A 23,427-nucleotide genomic window follows, 5' to 3' on the forward strand; every position below is an offset into this window, starting at 1 on the left:
GGAATGCTTGTGATTTTTGCACATTGATTTTGTATCCTGAGACTTTGCTGAAGTTGCTTATCAGCTTAAGGAGATTTTGGGCTGAGACAATGGGGTTTTCTAAATATACAATCATATCATCTGCAAACAGGGACAATTTGACTTCTTCTTTTCCTAATTGAATACCCTTTATTTCTTTCTCCTGCCTGATTGCCCTGGCCAGAACTTCCAACACCATGTTGAATAGGAGTGGTGAGAGAGGGCATCCCTGTCTTGTACCAGTTTTCAAAGGGAGTGCTTCCAGTTTTTCCCCATTCAGTATGATATTAGCTGTGGATTTGTAACAAATAGCTCTTATTATTTTGCAATGCGTCCCATCAATACCTAGTTTATTGAGAGTTTTTAGCATGAAGGGCTATTGAGTTTTGTCGAAGTCCTTTTCTGCATCTAGTGAGATAATCGTGGTTTTTGTCTTTGGTTCTGTTTATATGATGGATTACGTTTATTGACTTGCATATATTGAACCAGCCTTACATTCCAGGGATGAAGCCCACTTGATCGTGGTGGATAAGCTTTTTCATGTGCTGCTGGATTCAGTTTGCTAGTATTTTATTGAGGATTTTGCATCGATGTTCATCAGGGATATTGGCCTAAAATTCTCTTTTTTTGTTGTGTCTCTGCCAGGCTTTGGTATCAGGATGATACTGGACTCATAAAATGAGTTAGGGAGGATTCCCTTTTTCTGTTGCTTGGAATAGTTTCAGAAGGAATGGTACCAGCTCCTGTTTGTACCTCTGGTAGAATTCGGCTGTGAATTCATCTGGTCCTGAACTCTTTTTGGTTGGTAGGCTATTAATTATTTCCTCAGTTTCAGAGCCTGTTATTGGTATATTCAGGGATTGAACTCCTTCCTGGTTTAGTCTTGGGAGGGTGTATGTGTCTAGGAATGTATCTATTTCTTCTAGATGTTCTAGTTTATTTGTGTAGAGGTGTTTATAGTATTCTCTGATAGTAGTCTGTATTTCTGTGGGATCAGTGGTGATATTCCCTTTATAATTTTTTATTACATCTATTTGATTATTCTCTCTTTTCTTCTTTATGAGTCTTGCTAGTGTTCTATCAATTTTGTTGATGTTTTCAAAAAACCAGCTCCTGGATTCATTGATTTATTTTTTTAAGGATTTTTTGTATCTCTATCCAATAGGAGTGATATTTCTATAAAAATGAATGTGATTATGTCATCCCCTGCTTAAAATCTTTTAATTATTGTTACTATTTTCAGGGTAAAAATCTAAAACTCTTCTCATTATGGTCTCCTGCTTGCCTTTCCAGTTTTTTCATTATTCATGTACAGCATGCACCCATTGTCCCATCCAGCTTTATCATATTCTCTTGTGTTTTCTTAAAGTGCCATTCTGTCATTCTCTTCCTTCCTATTGGTCATGTGAGCCTGTCTGCCTGGAATAGACCTTTCTGCTGTCTGGCTAATTTTTAGTTGCCCTTTGAAATCCAGCTCAAAGAAATGTATCCTGATGTTTTTAGTGTTTCCTATCACCTTTTACCACAGACCAAGTTTTATAGTTCATTGTCTGTGACATTCCAAGTTGAGTTGAACAGATATTTATTGGGCATTTCTTATGATATGTGTTAGGCTAAGCACTGGAGCTGTAAAAGTAAGACATGACCCCTCTCTCTAACAAATTTAGAATCTATTGAGGAGTTTGAGGAAAAAATAATCATTTATTTTCTTTGCTTTCTCTCCCAGTAGACTGAACATTCCTGGGGAGATAACCAAAATAAAATTTAAAGCAGATTACTACCAGGTTATAGAAATTTTTCTGAGAGCAAAAATTGGATCCAGATATACAAGTACGATAATAAATAGTACAAGCATGAGAATTTTGACCTGAATGATCTGGCCCCGTCTCTCTTGCATGACTTCTAATTTTCCCTCATAGGGTAGTGAATATGGACACAGATGTAGAGCTTTTAAGCTGAGTTTTAAATTTCAGATCATAATTTATATATATATATATGTTAAAAACATATCATTTAATATTAAATTTGATTTTTAATATCCAGTAATTATTATAGAGAGGGTTGAGAGTTTTAATTTTCTGAAAATATGTACACTCCTGGATTTTTAAAGTTAAACATAGCACTGTAGTAACTCCTACGCAGTTTTTCTGCTTACTTGTAAGGAAAACATTTAAAAGCTGAATTTGCATTTGCATATAATCAATGCCTAACATAACTTAAGAATTGCCTAACATAAATCAAATAGCTGTCATGTTAATGAAAAGAAGGCAATCTAATGGTAAATAAGGTACTTACGTGTAGATCACAGAAGACAAACTTTGGATGAAAGACAGAAAATCTACCAAAATTTTGTGCAAATGTAGTTTTAATAATTGACTCTTGTAACTGGCATCCATTTTCCTGATTGTTGGACTAGTGGTTTTCCTGATAGCCTGGTTGAGTTTGTATTAAGCATTTTGTCTTCTGTCCCTGTTTGTATTATGACTGAAGATGTTTGAGAAAAGATTGGCTGGTATTAGGAATATTATCTGAAAACCTGGCTTTTGCTTAGTTGGCATTGTGCTCTAACCAACCTGTTTACTTAAGTGATGCCCAACTCAAGGAGGTTGTAGGTTTATTATTGTAAATATTATTGCTCTTGAGTGAAAAAAGGCTAATTAGATTTAATGTGTGGGTTTACACATATGTAAACAACCTGCCTATGTATGCCTGAGAAATAGCTCGATGAAAAGCCAGAGTTATCTGGTAAAATATTTTTATTTTCTAAAATATGTTGAAAGATTTTTAAAATAGGAAAATCAAGTTAATACTGGTAATCAATGTAAGTATACATTAGCTCATGTGACACTCAGAACAGTCAATCCTATAAATAAAGCTTCCAAGTGAATCTGAGAGTCAAAGAGAGAAAATGACTAGTCTTAAATCATAACACTAGAGGATTAAAAGTTCAGTTTTCTTATCTCCCTGCTTACTGTTATCTTTTAGCTGTACAGTATGACTCTCAAAAGTTTTTGGCAACAGACACTACCATTTTCTCTAAATGAATCCTTGTAATTCTTGTATAGTTAACCCCAATTCTTTTTTTTTTTTTCCCCCTGAGATGGAGTCTGGCTCTGTCACCCATGCTAGAGTGCAATAGTGTGATCTCAGCTCACTGCTGCCTCTGCCTCCCATGTTCAAGCGATTCTCCTGCCTCAGCCTTCTGAGTAGCTGGGATTACAGGCACTCGCCACCATGCCTGGCTAATTTTTGTGTTTTTCTTAGTAGAGACGGAGTTTCACCATGTTGGCCAGGCTAGTCTCGAACTCCTGACCTCAGGAGATCTGTCTGCCTTGGCCTCCCAAAGTGCTGGGATTACAGGCGTGAGCCACTGCACCCGGTCCAATTCTTTTTTTTATTTTTTTTAAATGGGACCAATTATAAAGACTGATAACCCATGTAATCCTTGTTTCAATGTTGTTTTGTCTTGTAGCTGCCTCAGCTGCTAATTGAAGTTTCTTATTCATTGGGCATGTTCTTCATCTCAAAAACTCCTAAAAATGAATGAATTATCCCCCAGAATACTGCTTGTATTTCAAGTAAGGTACAAACAAGGCTGCTATATGCCAAATTGGTTGATCGTTCATCAATTTCTTTAGCAGTTAACTAGTAAGTTATTTCAATCCCATGTTAATTGTTGAGCAAAAAGTACTGTGTTGAGACAACTACTAAAAGATGATTAAAACACCTTTTATGTTTGAAGCAAGCAACGTGTTCTCTACCAAACTAGTACCCCCAACTTTTTTACTTTCCTACTTTTCTAAACTTTCCAGTACTGTATATCATTTTTCTTAGCTTTAAAATGGAATAGTATGTTTCACATTCTTGGAAAGGGACTTTTTTGGGGAGAGGGAATCTTGGTTTGCTCACCATTATCTGTAAAGTGAAAGTACTTAATCTACATTGCAAAATAATATTACATACTTATTATTTTCTGTGTTGTATGGAGATTTAGAAGTGGGCTATGTAAAAACCTGCTTTTATATTGTAATTCTTATACTTTTTTTCCCCTCATCTTTCCCCTTAGATTTCCTTCATGGATACTTTTTCATAGCATTATTATGTGATGTGAGAAGTTTTTTTGGTCTTTTTTTTTTTTTTTTTTTGAAGTAACATGGATTTTATACTACAGAATCAAGAGAATTGGCTTATAGGAAAAATTGATTTATAAAAGGTGGTACAGGTTTTTATAGATAACCATGACAACATCCCATATGAATGGGCATGTTACAGAGGAATCAGACAACGAAGTAAAAAATGTTGATCTTGCATCACCAGAGGAACATCAGAAGCACCGAGAGATGGCTGTTGACTGCCCCGGAGATTTGGGCACCAGGATGATGCCAATACGTCGAAGTGCACAGTTGGAGCGTATTCGGCAACAACAGGAGGACATGAGGCGTAGGAGAGAGGAAGAAGGGAAAAAGCAAGAACTTGACCTTAATTCTTCCATGAGACTTAAGAAACTAGCCCAAATTCCTCCAAAGACCGGAATAGATAACCCTATGTTTGATACAGAGGAAGGAATTGTCTTAGAAAGTCCTCATTATGCTGTGAAAATATTAGGTAAGTAAAAATAGAGGGATAATAGAAAACATTTCGCTTTAATTTATCTGTATATGGGAAGGAAGAGGGTTTAACAGAAAGTAATGACAGTTTGAATTCCAGACCAAGATCCTTTGTTTTCTTAGAAACGCCATATAACTATTGTTTACTGTTACCAACATAGAACTAAAAGCATGTGGTTTAAATGTTCAGTCACTATAACATGTTTTTTAGATATTAAAGAGTTTTCATGGGCCCTAACATTTAAAGCCTTGAAATTTCCCTTTTAATCAAACTCACAAACTTTATGCAAAATACTAAAAAACAATTTTCAGATTTTGAATTTCTGATTTCCTTCAAGTTTGTAAAATAGTAATGAAATTAGTAACTACAGTTTAAATTCTTTGATTTTTTAAATTAATGATTGTCAATAAGAAGAACTGGTATTGTTCATATGGTATCATAAACATAAAATACTGGTATTTTCTATATCCCCAAATTCTGTTCTGTGGGGGGGGGGGGAAAAAGTCCTATGAGATATAAGTGGATACAACCAAACCAAAAGAATTCTGTGACCAAATGGATTTTGAGAACTCTGGGCTAAATAAATTAAATAGCTTCTTATCACAAGACTTCTCCTAGCTGTTAGAATGTTACTAGGCATAGTGAATCTACAAGAGACATTGATATCAAATGCATGTTTTGAAACTTAGAATATTTAATCATTGAATTTACTGCCTGCCCTTCTTGCACGTGCACATACACCCAGGTGCTCACTGAACTAGTGTTAGGGGAACATTTTATTTTTTGGTGGTTTGCTATGTTTTAGGTGTGAAAAAAGATGTATTTCTACTTTTTTGTAGAAGGAGAGAGTTTTTATTGTCGTTGTCATCATTTTACCATTCAAAGATCTGTTGAGCCTGTACTAAGTATTTTAGCAAACATTGTTTCATGTAATGAAATAATCCTGTTAACAGTACTCTGTAATCTCCATTTTGGAGATAAAGAAATTGAACCTTAGTTAAAGACACCAGTGGTAGAGCCAAGTTTGAATTTGCCAGATCGGATGTTGATGTACTGCACAAAATGGAAGGTTTGAATGGAAACCAGGATCCAGCCTGCACTTCACTCACCAGGCCAGAGCTGTGGCTACCCAGTGTAGTGCACCTTTTTGTAATTTGGCCAAAGGTACCATGTATATGCCAGATTTGTTCCTCATTGAGTCTCTTTATTCCAAGTCTGGAGCAATTTCTTTCTTTTTTTTTTTTTAAAGTGGAGTCTTGCTCTGTTGCCCAGGCTGGAGTGCAGTGGTGCAATCTCGGCTCACTGCAACCTCTGCCTTCCCAGGTTCAAACAATTCTCCTGCCTCAGCCTCCCTAGTGGCTGGGATTACAGGCATGTGCCACCACACCTGGCTAATTTTTGTATTTTTAGTAGAGACAGGGTTTCACCATGTTGGTCAGGCTGGTCTTCAACTCCTGACCTCGTGATCTGCCCTCCTCAGCCTCCCAAAGTGCTGGGATTACAGGTGTGAGCCACTGCGCCCGTCTCAAGTCTGGAGCAGTTTCTACTACATCACGTCATCTTCTTTTCTTTGTTATAATTTTTTTTTTTTTTTTTTTTTGAGACGGAGTCTCGCTCTGTCGCCCGGGCTGAAGTACAGTGGCTAGATCTCAGCTCACTGCAAGCTCCGTCTCCCGGGTTTATACCATTCTCCTGCCTCAGCCTCCCGAGTAGCTGGGACTACAGGCGCCCGCCACCTTGCCCGGCTAGTTTTTTGTATTTTTTAGTAGAGACGGGGTTTCACCGGGTTAGCCAGGATGATCTCGATCTCCTGACCTCGCGATCCACCCGTCTCGGCCTCCCAAAGTGCTGGGATTACGGGCTTGAGCCACCGCGCCTGGCCTGTTATAAATTTTTATTCAGGATCCACATTTCATATGTGTACATGCTTCTCTGTGTTTTAAGAAATCATAGATATGTGTTTAGTTATGAATAGTGAAGTCTGCTAAATTCCTGCCTTCAGATATTTTAATTACAGTGAAAGCTAAAAGATTACATATTTTTTAAATACATTTATGTGAAGGAATTTTATGCTCTTTTTTCCTGAGGGTTTTATTAGAGTAAAATACTTCATTCCTGATTGCTTGTTACTAGCCTTCATTTCCCACCACTTTATTATTATTTATTTATTAAAATATTCTGAAAATATTTTATTGGAGAAAGTTTGTTATATCCAGTGCCAACCTGGATTGATTCTTCTGTTTTTCTGTTTACATTCCCATAAGATTAATGTATTTGTCCATTTGGTTTACTTACAATCAGGTGTAAGTATCCATCTGATAGGTAATATTCATGTAATCACAGTAAAGAAACAAATATAGCTTCAGCCAGATTCACTTAGTAAGAGAACATTTGTGAGTTTATGGTTTTGTTTGTTTTGCCTAAGCACAGAAAATTGGACATCATTTCTCTTAAATATTTTTTTCCTTTTTCCTGTTTCTGTTTGTATGTTCTATTGCTGACTTTTTTTTTTTTTTAAAAATTCAGATTAAAGGATACCTCTATTCCAATGTGTAATCTGCTGTAGTTTTTAAAAGTACCTATGTGTGGTCCTTGAATTTAAGGCAGTTTTATATATTTTATTTTAAAGTAATTTGAAATGTCATAACAGGTATTTGTAATTCATTTCTTGGACAGGAGATGTATTTTGAGAAATAAATGATATATTTTATGTTAATATAGTCAACACAGATATCTGTTATGTAAGAATCATGAGAAATTAGCATAAGGTATAGTTTGCTATTGTCCGTCATAGCCTCAGGTTTTTAAGTTTTTGTTTAAAATGAAGTGTAATAGCTTTTTGCCAAACTTTTTTTTCTTGTTCATAATCTGCTAACACATCAAACTGTAAGAGAAGTACTCCCTGAATATTGTGTGTGTCTCCTTGCTAGTATTTGATTAATACCCGCCTGTATGACGGGAAACAACGTCTCAGCCTTTTTCACAGCAACTTTGTTTTAAATGAGGGAAGAATGGGCAACTGATTTCTTTCTTTGAGAGGAAGCCTTCAGTTTCTAAATAATACATCATCATTTATTTGTGAGTAGACAAAGTATTCTTTTAAGAATCGAAAATGTGATTGGCAAGATTAAGTAATTGGGTGGTTTTTAATGAAAAGTATTTGTAAATTTGACAATGTATGATAATAAAAGTGCAGGGATGGAATTGACAGAAAATACTCAGAAAGGATGAACTGAATTTTCTTGTTTAAAAGCAGTTAGAATTTTTTTGAAAGATAAAAAATAGTGATATGGGAACTAGATTTCAAATGAATAATTAGTATTATAAATGGTAAAAATTTTGGTATTAGGGAGGCTTTCCTTAAAATTGGCATTAGTTTTTAAAGCTTCCTTTGTTACAGATATGATTGTCTTTGTTCTCTTTCATAATCAGAGCAAACAACGTTGTGAGAAAAATCTTCAGAAAAGAAAATAATGCAGGTTAGAGCAGGTTAAGCTAGAGTAGAGTAATTTTCATATATTTCTGTATTATAGATTTCACTGTTTTTGTGTTCTCAGATAAGTAATTTTGGGCCAGGGATGTGGACAAGGAAATATATAGATAGAGTACTTAAAGGGAACAAACTAGGGATGACTGCCATCTATCATATATGTGACTATAAAATTGTTGTCTTTGAAGCAGTGTCAGGAAAGGGAACACACACACCCATATATATCTGTGGTAAGCTGTTTAGTGGTTAATAAAAAGACTCCTGGAATTTGTGATTAGGGGCTTTCTAATCTTTGAGATACTATCAGTGTGAAGAAGGAAAAACACACCACGGAGAAGAAACGGGGATGAGTAAAGCTAAGGAATAAAATATTTTCATAGAATTAATAGCATGTTTCAGTCTTAATTAGTGTCTGCATATTTTTTGCCAGATGTCTCTGGATGTTCAAACCATTAAGTCAAAAGATTATTGACATTTTAAAGTAAAATAGCTCTTTCACATTTCATTCTGGCATTTAACTGGCTTTTGATTGTTCGTGGGGCGTACTGGAATTTTGTGTGATTGTAAACTTTTTTAAAGGTTGGCTTTAAGATAAAATGTATTTCAAGCCAACAGACAAAATCCCAGTGCCAGTAAATCCTGAGTTTTAGTTCAACCTGCTTCTGAGAAGTTAATTATTTTACTATCAAATTTTGTTTAGCTATTGTTATAGATATTTCCAAATAAATGTTATTAGCCATTCCTTCAGGGAATTATTTTACCTTCCTGGAATTGAAATAATTAAATCTATTGTCAATAGATTTAATGTTTGAAGTGTTGGGATCATTTGAGAATTCTGTGATTTAGTCAAGCTGCTAAAATTAGACCTGAAGATGTAAAAATTCATTAGAGTATATGTATAGTCATGTAAATTTTGTTTATTAAATACACATACTTCTATAGAAAAGTAACTGCTACATCATTCAGTCTTTGACACAATACGTTAAAACTTCATTCCACTTATTAATCAGTAGTAGGTTTTAAAACTTATTTCTGCCTGCAGAGATTTGCTTCGTTATCTTACGGCATATTCAGAAATGTATGAGGTAGCTGCACATTGGAAAGTGCAGGGGTATTAGAGTCAAAACTGAGTTTAAATACTTTCTAAGTTACTGAATTGCTATTAACGTTGGGCGTGTTACTTAATTTTTCTGAGCCTCAGTTTCAGGATTTTCTTGAGGACCAAATGGAAAAAGCATTTGAGTCAATGGCACACTACAGGTTTGAATGAAATTTAATTTTTGTGAGAACCAGAAGCTGCAGAGAGATCATCTAACCCTGTAGTCCATAAAATTAATTTGTGGATCTTAGCTACTAATTTCTTATTTCATTTTTAAAATAACAGCTTTATTAAGATATAATTCACATACCATAAAATTTTGTCTTTTAAACTGTAGAATTCATTAGTTTTTAGTATACTCACAAGGTTGTGCAGGCAGGCATGGTGGTTCACACCTGTATTAGTAGCATCTTTGGAAGCAGAGGCAGGAGGATCTCTTGAGCCCAGGAGTTTGAGACCAGCTTGGGCAACATAGACCTTGTCTCTTAAAACAAACAAACAAACGCAAAAAAACATGCACACAAATCAGCTGGGCATGGTGGCATGCTTCTGTAGTCCCAGCTACTAGGGAGGCTGAGGCAAGAGGATTTTTTGAGCCCAGGAGATTGAGGCTGCAGTGTTAAAAAAACAAACAAACAAAAAAACCAAGGTTGTGCAGCCATCACTACTATATAATTCCAAAATATATGGTCACTCCCTATTCTCTCCACCACCTGGCCCCTGACAACCACGAATATACTTTGTCTTTTTGGATTTGCTTATTCTAGACATTTTATATGAATGAAATTACATAACATAGGCTCTTTTGTGACTGGCCTCTTTTCACTTACCATTACATTTTCAGGGTTCATCCATATTGTAGCATGAATCAGTACTTCATTTCTTTTTTATGGATGAATTAATATTCCACTATACCAATATACCACATCTTGTTTTTCCATTCATCTAGGTTAAAAAAAATTTTTTTTAATTTTTATTTTTTTGTAGAGATGGGGTCTCACTGTGTTGCCCAGGCTGGTCTTGACCTCCTGGCCTCAAGCGATCCTCCCACCTTGGCCTTCCAAAGTGTTAGGATTACAGGCATGAGCCACCGCAATTTTAATTCCACAGGTAGATATACTGGAAACTGATGTAATTTCCTCCTACTTAGTAATACTAAGTTTCCCATCTGAGTATCATATTTGACCCTCTAGTTTAGAGGAAAAGAAATCTTAAAAGTTTCAGAAAAAAGTCATGAAGTTGGTTGGAGTTGAAATTTCTGAAGACAGGTTAAAAGAATCGGAATTACACAATGAAGTGGAGAAGCTTAATGCTGGATATAGGTCCCTAGAAGCTATCTGTTTTAATATGGGGCAAATGAGAGTAATATATAAAAATAAATGATGCCAATCCAGATGGAGATTCCTTGGGTAATTTTTCTTTTTTTGAGACGGAGTCTCGCTCTGTCGCCCAGGCTGAAGTACAGTGGCGCGATCTCGGCTCACTGCAAGCTCCGCCTCCCGGGTTCACGCCATTCTTATGCCTCAGCCTCCCGAGTAGCTGGGACTACAGGTGCCCGCCACCATGCCCAGCTAATATTTTGTATTTTAGTAGAGACAGGGTTTCACCGTGTTAGGCAGGATGGTCTCGATCTCCTGATCTCGTGATCCACCTGCCTCGGCCTCCCAAAGTGTTGGGATTACAGGCATGAGCCACTGCACCCGGCCTCCTGAGGTAATTTTAATGTTTACCCTTATAACCAAAAAATTTTCACATGGCTACCCACAGTTCTAGGCATTGGAAAGTAGGATTTTCTGATAAAGTAACTCTTGGTGATTGCTTTCTGTTGCCTATTTCACAGTCTTCATTCTTTTACATTTTAGACTGCCAGGAGAGGGCAAGGAGGGAGGACAGATTTTACGAGGGTGGATTTGTGGACCAATGTGTATGTTTGTATTTATCTGATTAGTTGTATCCCAAAGCCAACTGTAAGTGAATTTTCTCACTTTAGAATAATATATTCTCTCTTTTAAATAATCAAGAGTTAAGTGTTGCATGAAATATTAGAGAAGATGGGAACTTAATTTCTACTGAAAAATCAGGTAAGAGGAAATAGGTCTAACTACAGGGTAAATAATTTAAACTAGATATAAAGAAATTCCTTGTAGGAAATTTGTTACAGGCTTGAATTTATTACCAAAGCTAGGTTTGCTATGCCTGCCTCTACCTTCTCTTGCCTCCATCCCGCCTTAAGTACTTACTTCCTTGTCCACTCCCAACCTAGCACATATGTCAGACTTTCTCACTAGCCTTATGGTTCTTCCTTTCTCTCTTTATTTCTCTGTCCATGTGGTTCCTTCTTGTGTCTGTTGTCTTGTCTGGGATTGGGGAAGGGAATTTCTTCTCTCTGTCCTCTGTCCTCTGTCCTCTCTTTGTTGTCTCTGTGTCTTCATCTTTATTATGGAAGAGTGTACTTGACAGAACTGATTTAGTTACATCTGAATGAATTTTAAAAATTCCCTGCAGAATTGTATAGAATGTTGAAAAACTTAGGTGTATTTTTGTTTTAAGTAACAGATATATCCATGAAAGAATGGAACTTTTCTTTGAGTGGGTGGAAAATTAACTGTTCTTAGCTGAGCGTGGTGGCTCATGCCTATAATCCTAGCATTTTGGGAGGCCGAGGTGGGTGGATCGCTTGAGCTCAAGAGTTGTAGATTAGCATGGGCAACCTGGCAAAAGTCCATCTCTACCAAAAAAATACAAAAATAGCTAGGTGTGGTGGAATGCAACTGTGGTCCTAGCTACTTGGAGGCTAGGTGGGAGGATCACTGGAACCTGAGAAGTCGAGGCTGCAGTGAATTCTGATTGCGCCACTATACTCCAGCCTGGTGACAGAGAGAAACCTGGTCTCAAAAAAAAAAAAGAAAATGTTCTTGAATTAATACATACTTGTGAAGTGCTTTTAAAAATGTACCCTTTATGGCTGGGCGTGGTGGCTCACGCCTATAATCTCAGCACTTTGGGAGGCCAAGGTGGGTGAATCACTTGAGTCCAGGAGTTCGAGACCAGCTTGGGCGACAGTGAAATATTGTCTCTACAAAAAATGCAAAAGAATTAGTCGGGTGTGGTGTTATGCACCTGTAGTCCCAGCTACTGGGGAGGGTGAGGTGGGAAGGATCATTTGAGCCCAGGAGCTCAAGGCTGCAGTGAGCCGTGTTCACACCACTGAACTCTAGCAGGGTGACAGAGTGAAACCCTATCTCCAAAAAAAAAAAAAAAGGCACTGGAGATTGTGGTTATGATTAAATTAGAACTGTGGCAAAATAGGTCTTTTACATTTCCTTAGCTTTTTTTCATAAATATATTGGATTAAAAGCCATTGTTCTGCTATAAGAAAAAATGATGAAATTGTATTATGTTATAGTTAAGACTACAGGGATATCAGTTAAATTCTAGTTATAAAAGCACTCTAGTAGAAAATGGGCAAAAGATAAAATGGATGAAAGAAGAAATTCAAATGGCTATAACTTGTAAAAATATGTTCAGTCATACCAGATCACCAAAAATTAAAAGATTGATAATTCTTAAATTGGTGTGTGTTTGTGAAAACAGACATTCATGTGCATTGCTGATAGGGATATGAATTGGTACAAACCCAGAAGGCAGCTTGTATGTATCAAAGTGTTAAATGTTTTTATTATCTGATTAATAATTTTATCCTAGAAATTTATTCTAAGGAATTGGAAAACAGGTTGCAAAACAACATTTACAGTGTTATCTATATGGTTAGACCGGCATTTTAAAAGTTTGAAAGGCTACATGGCATAGCAAAATAATACCAGTAGTTAACAGCCAAAAAGTAGAAGTACAGGTAATTTTCAAAATAATGTCAGTATTTTAGTATCCTTTTGAGTGGCTTTGGTACATAGGAGAGATTATGCAGAAACTCCTTGGCCTTAAAAAATTTAAATTCCCCTGAGGTTGAAGAGACCCAGTAGGGATACAGTTACCTTCTGGGCTGTCTAAGGCTGCTTGTTGATTTCAGTCAGTGGTGAAATCTGAGGCTCTCAGTCTTTCACAATACCCTAACAGCCATGCTGGGGCCCTTTTTTTTCTTTCATTTTTCTTTGAGACAGAGTCTCACTCTGTCACCAGGCTGGGGTGCAGTGGTGCGATCTTGGCTCACTGCAACTTCCGCCTCTGAGGTTCAAGCGATTCTCCTGCCTCAGCCTCCCAAGTAGCTGGGACTTTAGGCGTGCACAACCATGCCCCGCTAATTTATTTGTATTTTTAGTAGAGTTGGGGTTTTACCATGTTCGCCAGACTGGTCTCGAACTCCTGACCTCAGGTGATCTGTCCTCCTGAGCCTCCCAAAGTTCTGGGATTACAGGCATGACCCATTGCTCCCGGCCATGAGGCCCTTTTAACATTTACTAAAGGCCTTGAAAGGTATGGCTCACACCTGTAATCCTAGCGCTTTGGGAGGACGAGGCAGGAAGATTTCTTGATGCCAGAAGTTATAGACTCCATCTCTACAAAGAAAATTGTTTTTCTTGTAAGATATTTAAATGTTTTCCTGTTTTGCTTTTAAGATACTTTAAGGCTGTTGAATTCTTTAATCTCTTAGGGAATTCTTTGGTAACCTCATTGTATGTAATGGAATCTGACATTTTATATTCTTTCTTTTTTTTTTTTTTTTTTTTTGAGACGGAGTCTCATTGTGTCGCCCGGGCTGGAGTGCAGTGGCCGGATCTCAGCTCACTGCAAGCTCCGCCTCCCGGGTTTACGCCATTCTCCTGCCTCAGCCTCCCGAGTAGCTGGGACTACAGGCGCCCGCCACCTCGCCCGGCTAGATTTTGTATTTTTTTAGTAGAGACGGGGTTTCACCGTGTTAGCCAGGATGGTCTCGATCTCCTGACCTCATGATCCGCCCCTCTCGGCCTCCCAAAGTGCTGGGATTACAGGCTTGAGCCACCGCGCCCGGCCTTTATATTCTTTCTATCTATTCTTAATATTAGCTTATGGTTAAATTCTGGCTATCCCTTAGCTCTTATCTAGCTCTGAGCCACAGCTTCTTATGTCATTCTAATGACAGTTTTGACTTTTAAATTTTTTGCCAAATTTTTCTTCATTTTAAACTACTGATGACCATACATATATGTATGTTTAGAGAATAATGACAAGGAAAAAAGTTTTATTTTCTTTATTTCCTTTTTCTTTTTTGAAACAGGGTCTCGCTCTGTCATCCAGGCTAGAGTGCAGTGGCATGATATTGGGTCACTGCAACCTCCGCCACCTGGGTTCAAGTGATTCTCCTGCCTCAGCCTCCCAAGTAGCTGGGACTACAGGAGCACGCCACCATACCTGGCTAATTTTTGTATTTTTTTAAGTAGAAATGGAGTTTCATCATGTTGGCCAGGCTGGTCTCAAACTCCTGACTTCATGTGATCCACCTGCCTCAGCCTCCCAAAGTGCTGGGATTATAGGCATGAGCCACCATTGCGTGTGGCCGACTTTTAAACCTTTTAAGTCTTTATAAAAAAGACTTTTTTTCCCTGTCATTATTCTCTGAACAATACGATATAATAGCTATTTACATTGTATTAAGTATTGTAAGTAATCTAGAGCTGATTTTAGGTAACTGGGGGATGTGTATACCTTATATGCAAATACTACACCATTTTATATAAGGGACTTGAGCATCTGCAAATTTTGCTATCTGTGGGAGGTCTTGGAACCAATCTCCCACTGATACTGAGGGACAACTATATATATAAAATAAGGAAGACTAAATATATATATATGTTTAAACGGAAGACTCAAGTTGTTTTGATTTGGGGCAGGAAAGATAGGGAACCTCAAGAATCAACTGAAGAGCTGTTAAAATCTATTTAAAAATGTAACTGCTCTTCAAATTGTGGGATACAAGATAAATAAGAGTCAGTGGTGTTTCTGCAGACCTTATAAGAAGAGAGCTGACAAAAAGGCACATTGGGAAGATTTTTTTCCATGTCTTTTTGGTTTTTTTGTTTGTTTGTTTGAGACAGAGCCTTGCTCTGTCACCCAGGCTGTAGTGCAGTGTCGCTATCTTGGCTCACTGCAAGCTCTGCCTCCCAGGTTCATGCCATTCTCCTGCCTCAGCCTCCTGAGTAGCTGGGACTACAGGCACCTGCCACCACACCTGGCTAATTTTTTTGTATTTTCAGTAGAGACGGGGTTTCACCATATTAGCCAGGATGGTCTCGATCTCCTGACCTCGTGATCTGCCTGCCTCGGCCTCCCAAAGTGCTGGGATTACAGGCTTGAGCCACTGTGCCCGGCCTCCATGTCTTTTTTATGCTATGTCTTTGACTGTATAAGTCCTAGTATGTGCTCTTAAGTTTTTCCTAGACTCATTTACAGGTTTAATTTTAGTCAAAATCTCAATAGGACTTTTCTTATTGGAAGACTAGGAAAGAGGGAATGGGAGGTAACTTGAAAAAAGTGACTTGTAACCAATTTAGAATAGTCAAGAAACTTAAGGAAAGATCAGGTACTTGTCATATTAATATGAGCAAACATTATAATGCTACTCTAATAAAACAGTATAGTTCTGATAGACCAGTGAAATAAAGACAGACTCTGATATGTGTAAGAATTTAGTGGCATTATAAATCAGTGGAAAAGGAATGATTATTTGATGAGGTCTCAGTTTTCCAGACTACAGTGCAGTATAGTGATCATGGCCCCAGTGGATTCTCCCACCTCAGCCTCATGAGTAGCTGGGACTAAGGCACATACCACAGTGCCTGGCTAATATTTTGCATTTTTAAAAATTATTTTAAAAAAAGACAGGGTCTCATCATGTTGCCTAGGCTGGTCTCAAACTGCTGAACTCAAGCAATCTGTCCACCTCAGCCTCCCAAAGTGCTGGGAACACAGGTGTGAGCCACTGTGCCTAGACATTTTTTGTATTTTTTTAGTAGAGACGGGGCTTCACCATGTTGCCCAGGCTGGTCTTGACCTCCTGGACTCAAGCAATCCACCTGCTTCAGCTTCCCCAAGTGCTGGGATTACAGACCTGAGCCACGGCGCCTGGCCAGGAATGATTATTTAATAAATGGTACTAGAATCATTGGTTATTTGGAAGAAAAGTAAAGTTAAATTTTTTCAGATCTATGCCAAAATAAATTCTAGATGAATTAAAATTAAATAGAAGTTAAATAAAGTAGAAATTATAAGAAGCTAGAAGAAATCCAGATACTTTTTTTTAATGACTTACAAGAAGTTTATAAGCATAGAAACAGTGAAAGAAATCACACAGGAAAAGCAGGGGGTCAGAGTTGACAAATTCTGTAATAAGAGCAACCACAAATATAATTAAGAGATAAATGGAAATATTGGAAAACGATTCCCAACAAATATGACAGAGTATATGCACAAGCACACATACACTCACACAGCCTATTTGGGAGCAGGGAAGAGACTACCAGTGCTGCTTTTTTTTTTTTTTTTTTGAGATGGGGTCTTGCTCTGTTGCCCAGGCTAGAGTGCAATGGTGTGATCTCGGCTCACTGCAACCTCCGCCTCCTGGGTTCAAGTGATTCTCCTGTCTCACCTCCGGAGTTAGCTGGGATTACAGGCGCCTGCCACTGTGCCCGGCTAATTTTTGTATTTTTAGTAGAGACGGGGTTTCACCATCTTGGCTAGTCTCGAACTCCTGACCTCATGATCTACCCGCCTGGGCCTCCCAGAGTGCTGGGATTACAGGCATGAGCCACTGTGCCTGGTCTACCAGTGCTTCATAACCATTTTGGAGTAACATTTTCCAGAAAAATGCTTGTGCTATGTATGCACACTAACAGGCAGACACAATACACATACATATGCCCACAACTTTCAGTACAACTTTAGGAAAGTCACATATTCATTAGCGTTTTATAGACCACAAAAGAAGTACCTGGTAAATATGAATAAACCTTAACTTCCTTACTAGTCAAATAAATGGAAGATTTAAAAAATAATAATATCAAATATTTCTGAAAATATTGTTAATGGAATGCAAATTAGTAAAGCCTCCCTAGAAAAGCTGTTTGACTTTTTAAAAAAAGTCAGAATATTATCTAAAAGTTCTATTTCTGGGACTTAATTTATGAAGACATCAGAATCTCAGACAAATTTATATGTACCACTGATTATTGTGTACTGAAATGCTTGTTTTTATGGTAGCAAAAAATTGGAAGCAATCTAAATGTTGAACTTTAATGGTTACTATAAATTATCGTTTAGCCATGTAATAGAATATCATGAATTATTAAATATTTAAAAAGACTAGTGATATGGGAAAACATTTACAATGTACTGTTGAAATAGGATGTTAAGAAAAAAATGTTTCTAGGTGATGGGATTATTGGTGGTTTTAAATTTCTTTATTAATTTTGCATTCCTCCCCTCACTTGTTTTATAGTGAATGTGTATTAGTTTTATAATTAAAACACCTTTGTAAAATGCAAGTTATTCTGTTGTGTAATTTTTTTTAAAGTTTTACTTAAAACCTATAAAATGACCATGATTGACAATAATATATTGCAGATTTTGGTATTTTTCTGAAAACTTAAATTCTTACTGGTTCAAAGAAATTTTCTCTGAAAATACACGTTGAATTAATACTGAAACAATTAACTTTTGGGTACCTTTTTCTTCTCCTACTAGAAATAGAAGACTTGTTTTCTTCACTTAAGCATATCCAACATACTTTGGTAGATTCTCAGAGCCAGGAGGATATTTCACTGCTTTTACAACTTGTTCAAAATAAGGATTTTCAGAATGCATTTAAGATACACAATGCCATCACTGTACACATGAACAAGGCCAGTCCTCCATTTCCTCTTATCTCCAGTGCACAAGATCTTGCTCAAGAGGTATGTATTCTAAACATCTTGTTGATGTCTACAAGGTAATTAGTACTGGCAGGAAGGCAGGATTATTGGAAAATACTAATGTGACTATAAGATGTGTTTGAATTAATTACTGCTAATCACATGTTAATAATGTATTGTTACAGAAAGTTTACTACATGCATTTTATCCAAAAAAAAAAAATTTACTTCAGAGTCAGAACTCTGTTCCATGAAGAGAGTTAATTTTTTATGTAAAATCATAAATTTGGATAGTAACAAATATTTGAATTATTAGAGAGCAATTTTTTAAATGTTTTTAGTATAGTTTTATGAATTTCAAGCATTATACATTATAAACTGAGATAGTGAATACTGATGAGGTACAATTATAACTGATAATCAGGCATTACATAACTCCTAAGATTTATTATGTCTAGGTATTTTGAAGTTTTCCTCCTATAAAACTGTAGACATTTCAAATTATTAAATCTTAATATACTGTGAGGGTTTTTATTGTTAACATGATGACTTAAATTCTTGTTTCTGATGCTAACCAGTGTTCAGTGTTTAATCTGTTATGGAAACATCTTTTAAATTTAAGATTTTAAGGTTACAAATAAACTCTCCTGTTTTGGGGAGTAGACAGTCTTTCATTATTCTCGTGCTTTAAGTTATTTTGGTATTGTTAAAATGAATAATTCTGGAATCCCATCAAGTGAGTGTATTTCATTGAATGCCAACATGAGCAGAAAATGGGCTATTGGGGAGGGAGGACATCTAGAGCTACAGAACCTATAAAATAGATTAGAAGGTACTTTGTAGATTAGCACATAATTGTCCCCAAGGGAGATATTTTTCTCACTTGTCATATTTACTTATGGTTTAAATGGTTTTCTGAAATTTCTGAAAATTACTTTACTTTTTTTTTTCTTTTTTTGGACCTCGGACCTGCGCAGGATTTCTGGCCGAGGGAGGTAAAGAGGAGACAAGGGCACTTACCCCAGAGAGGCCGTGAGAGTGAGGGAAGCGGGTCTCAGGTCCTGGTCCGTCTGCCGCGTGGGAGCAGGAGGAGGTTCCTCAACCCTTAGAGGCCTGAGGAGGGGTTTCCTCCCGGGTCTTCGGCACCAACTGATTTGTTTTTCTAAGACCACCAGAGCGGGTACAAAAGAACCAGCGANGTCTGCCGCATGGGAGCAGGAGGAGGTTCCTCAACCCTTAGAGGCCTGAGGAGGGGTTTCCTCCCGGGTCTTCGGCACCAACTGATTTGTTTTTTCTAAAGACCACCAGAGCGGGCACAAAAGAACCAGCGAGTAGGCAAGTGTAGGAGCAAAACTGCAAGTTTATTTTGGTCACCTAAGGTGTGGGGAAGAGGTCTGTCGGCCTCCGGCAAAGAAGGCCGACAGAGTCCCCCGGTGGGGCTCTCGGACGGAGTTCCTGCAGTCCCGACATCCCGACAGGAGTGGAGGACTGAGGAAGGCTGCCTACTTTTCTTACAGAGATTGAAATAACATTACTTTGATCTTATACTATTCACACACGTAGGCAATTCTGGACTCACTTCCAGGAAGTGAGGTATATCTCGAGGTATTGAAAGAAGGAAAAGACGAGTACCAATATATTTGGTAAAAATATAACATATTTGAGAGCACACAGGCAAGTGAAGCTGGTTTCAAATCCAGTTGGGAAGAATACAAAATAAATCATTATAATCATTCCTGTCCCTATTAGGAGGAAGGTTTGTCCAGCTGGCTACTGGGTCCTTGTTTTGCTAATACAACAATAGGTGAAGAAGAGAGTAAGAGAAGCAAGAGAGATCAGAATTGCTCCAATTGTAAAAAGCTGACACACACAATGGAAAGGTGGAAAGAAGGGAGAAAAGAAACAACTTAGCCTAAAGGGTTTTAGGAGTTGAGAAAAGCACAGAACTAGAAGTGGCTTAAAGAGTAAATGCCTCGGGAAGAAAGAAGTTGTTAAAAAGGACTTTTAAAAAAATCACTTTTGAATATTAGTTTTAGGATAGTTCACATATTCACATATGTGAATATAGGATAGTTCACAATTTCAAAAGTACTGTATAAAAGAGATTTTCTGAAAGTTTGCTTTGACATCCTTACAGTATCTATAGTGTCTTCAGTGATAGAATGTGAATGGTTTTCCCTGGAGTGTACCTGACTGTGAAGTTGCCCTTTCAGTACATAGTACTTGTGAAAAAAGCACATAGTCAGAACTCAACAAAGAGAGGAGTGTTAAATCTGATAACAAAATGGTAAAGATTAAATGGACCCATTGCCTTTACAGCTGGAAAAAAGTATCAGCAGTCACCAGTCCAACTCCCCTTTTTCACATTCGGAATATTGAAGCCTAGTGAGGTTAAGTTAAAAAAAATCTCAAGAAATTTAGTGAAACATTCAGAAGTATTCTTTGTTTATACAGTTTTAAAATATCAGTTAAACATTAGGTACCATATTATAATAAAGCCTATGAAAACCTCAAATTTTAAAGTCTAGATTAAATCTTTGGTGATCTAGGATATTTACTAATAAACACAAACCAAATTTCTTGGATATTATAGTGCCTTTTTTTTTTTTTTTGAGACTGAGTCTTGCAGTGTTGTCCAGCCTGGAGTGCAGTGGCGCGATCTCGGCTCAGTGCAAGCTCCACCTCCTGGGTTCACGCCATTCTCCTGCCTCAGCCTCCCGAGTAGCTGGGACTACAGGTGCCTGCCACCATGCCTGGCTAATTTTTTGTACTTTTAGTAGAGACGGGGTTTCACCTTGTTAGCCAGGATGGTCTCGATCTCCTGACCTCGTGATCCACCCCCTCAACCTCCCAAAGTGCTGGGATTACAGGCATGAGCCACCACACCCAGCCCTAAGATATTATAGTACTTTTATAAAGAAAATTTAGAACTTGGACTTCATTAGATGAACTTATAAACACCTTTAAGAGAGTAAAAATGAAAGCCAACACACTGAGAAATGGTATTTGATTTTGAGATATTGAAGTATATATATGTGTGTGTGTGTAAATACACATATGACAAAAACTTGTCCATGAAATATATAAAGAACTCTTGTTGCCTGGGTGCAGTCTGTAATCCCAGCACTTTGGGAGGCTCATGCCTGCAATCCCAGCATTTTGGGAAGCCAAGGCGGGTGGATCATTTGAGGTCAGGAGTTCAAGACCAGCCTGGCCAACATGGTAAAACCCGGTCTCTACTAAAAATAAAAAAATACACAAATTAGCCACTGTAGTGGCATGTACCAGCTGCTTGAGAGGCTGAGGCAGGAGAATCACTTGAACCCGGGAGGCGAAGGTTGCTTTGAGCTGAGATTGCACCACTGCATTCCACTCTGGGCGACAGAGTGAGACCCTGTCTCAAAAAAAAAAAAAAAAAAAAAAAGGACTCTTTGAAACTAATAAGAAAAAAGACTACTTGGTTAAAAAAAATTGACAAAGAGCAGTCACTTCACAATGAAAAGATATTAGACATCATTAGCCAACATAGAAATGCAAATTAAAACATGAGATACCCCTACACTGACACCAGAATGACTATGATTACAATTTAAAAGACTCAGTATTGTTTGTGAACTTATGGAACAACTGAACCTCTCATACATCACTGGTGGAGTAGAAATTGGTACTACCACTTTGGAAAAATGTTTTCAGTATCTGCTAAAGCTAATGTACCTATGTACTGTGACCCAGCAATTTCACTTGTAGGTATATAGCCAAGAGAAATGAAAACGTATCCACAGAAAAGCTTAAAAGCAGATGTTCATAGCAACCAGATAATAGTCAGAAACTGGAAACAACCTAGATGTTTATCAACCTGTGAAAGTTGAATTAGGCTTTTGCTGTGGAGGAACAATGAGTAAACAATTACAGTCTAATGAGAAGTGCTATGATGGCAGTATGAGAAAAGTGCCAACAGTACTGAGATATGCCTAATTCTGTGTTGGGAGGATGGGAAGGATGAGGGGAATGATGGGAAGAAGGAAGAAACATAGAAGGAAATTTAATTTGCTCAGTCTTGAGGGGTGACCGGGAATTTACCAGAAGCGTAAGAAAGAGAAAAAGGTATTCCATTCTCAAAAGGCACAGAGGTGGTAGTGAGAGAGAAAGCCTGGCATATTTCTTGAATGCTAAGTAAGTAGTAGGACTTAATGTTAAAAGATGGTGTCCCGAGGCCAGGCACGGTGGCTCACGCCTGTAATCCCAGCATTTTGGGAGGCCAAGGCAGGCAGATCACGAGGTCAGGAGATCGAGACCATCCTGGCTAACACGGTGAAACCCCATCTCTGTTAGAAATATAAAAAAATTAGCCAGGCATGGTCGTACTCGGGAGGCTGAGGCAGGAAAATGGCATGAACCCGGGAAGGCGGAGCTTGCAGTGAGCCGAGATTGTGCCACTGCACTCCAGCCTGGGCAACAGAGCGAGACTCTGTCTCAAAAAAAAAAAAAGAGATGGTGTCTAGATCCTGAAGGCCATTAAATTTAAATTTATCTTATGATGGATTACTTTGGTAAATATTTTGAATATTTTAAAAGAATTAATTTATATGAATAGGTGAAAGGAGAAAACCATATGATATTTGTTTTGCGACAGAGTCTCGCTCTGTCACCCAGGCTGCTGTGCAGTGGCATGATTATGGCTCACTGCAACCTCAACTTCCTGGGCTCAAGCAGTCCTCCCACCTCAGCCTCCCGAGTAGCTGGGACTACAGATGTGCACCTCCACGCCTGGCTAATTTTTTTTTTTTTTTTTTTTTTTTTGCAGAGACAGGGTCTCATTGTGTTGCCCAGGCTGGTCTCAAACTCCTAGGCTCAAACAATCCTTCCATCTCAGCCTCCCAGAGTACTGGGATTACAGGTGTGAGCCACAGCATCTGGCCCCCCTATGATCATTTTAATGCAGAGAAGGCATCTGAAAAAAATTCAGTACTTTTTCTTTGTTGATAAAAATTCTTAGAAAGCCAGGCACATTGTTTTAACTTGATAATAGTCAAAAATAATACCAGATGTGTAACAAAGCACTTTAGGGAAAAAAAGAAAAAGAATAATACCAGAAACCAATAGCATCTTCCCTAATGGTGAAACACCCACACATTGCCATTTAAGTCTTAAATAAGATAAAGAAACTCCAGATACCCACCACTAATATTCAACATTTTTTGGCAGTCCCAACCAGTGCAATAAAACAGGAAGAAGTAATGAATTATGAAATTGTATAGGAACAGGGAAAATATGAATTAATTTATACAAATGCACACACATATCTCGAGGTATTGGAAGAATTAATAAACTATTAAAAAGGCTATCTCGGCCGGGCGCGGTGGCTCAAGCCTG

The 23,427-nt window shown here is 37.7% G+C and overlaps 1 protein-coding gene across 1 annotated transcript in view; it reads left to right on the forward strand.

Annotated features, from left to right (window-relative positions):
* The window catches only part of PALS1 (protein associated with LIN7 1, MAGUK p55 family member), a 99,664-nt gene that overhangs the window by 36,491 nt on the left and 39,746 nt on the right, over positions 1-23,427 (forward strand). Inside the window, 2 exon segments of the mRNA XM_017878584.1 lie at positions 4,085-4,623; positions 17,889-18,097. Of these exon segments, the coding sequence (XP_017734073.1) occupies positions 4,257-4,623; positions 17,889-18,097 (576 nt within the window). The 5' untranslated portion in view covers positions 4,085-4,256.

This window comes from Rhinopithecus bieti, unplaced genomic scaffold (assembly GCF_001698545.2).
Source record: "Rhinopithecus bieti isolate Rb0 unplaced genomic scaffold, ASM169854v2 scaffold_11252, whole genome shotgun sequence".
NCBI lineage: Eukaryota > Metazoa > Chordata > Mammalia > Primates > Cercopithecidae > Rhinopithecus > Rhinopithecus bieti.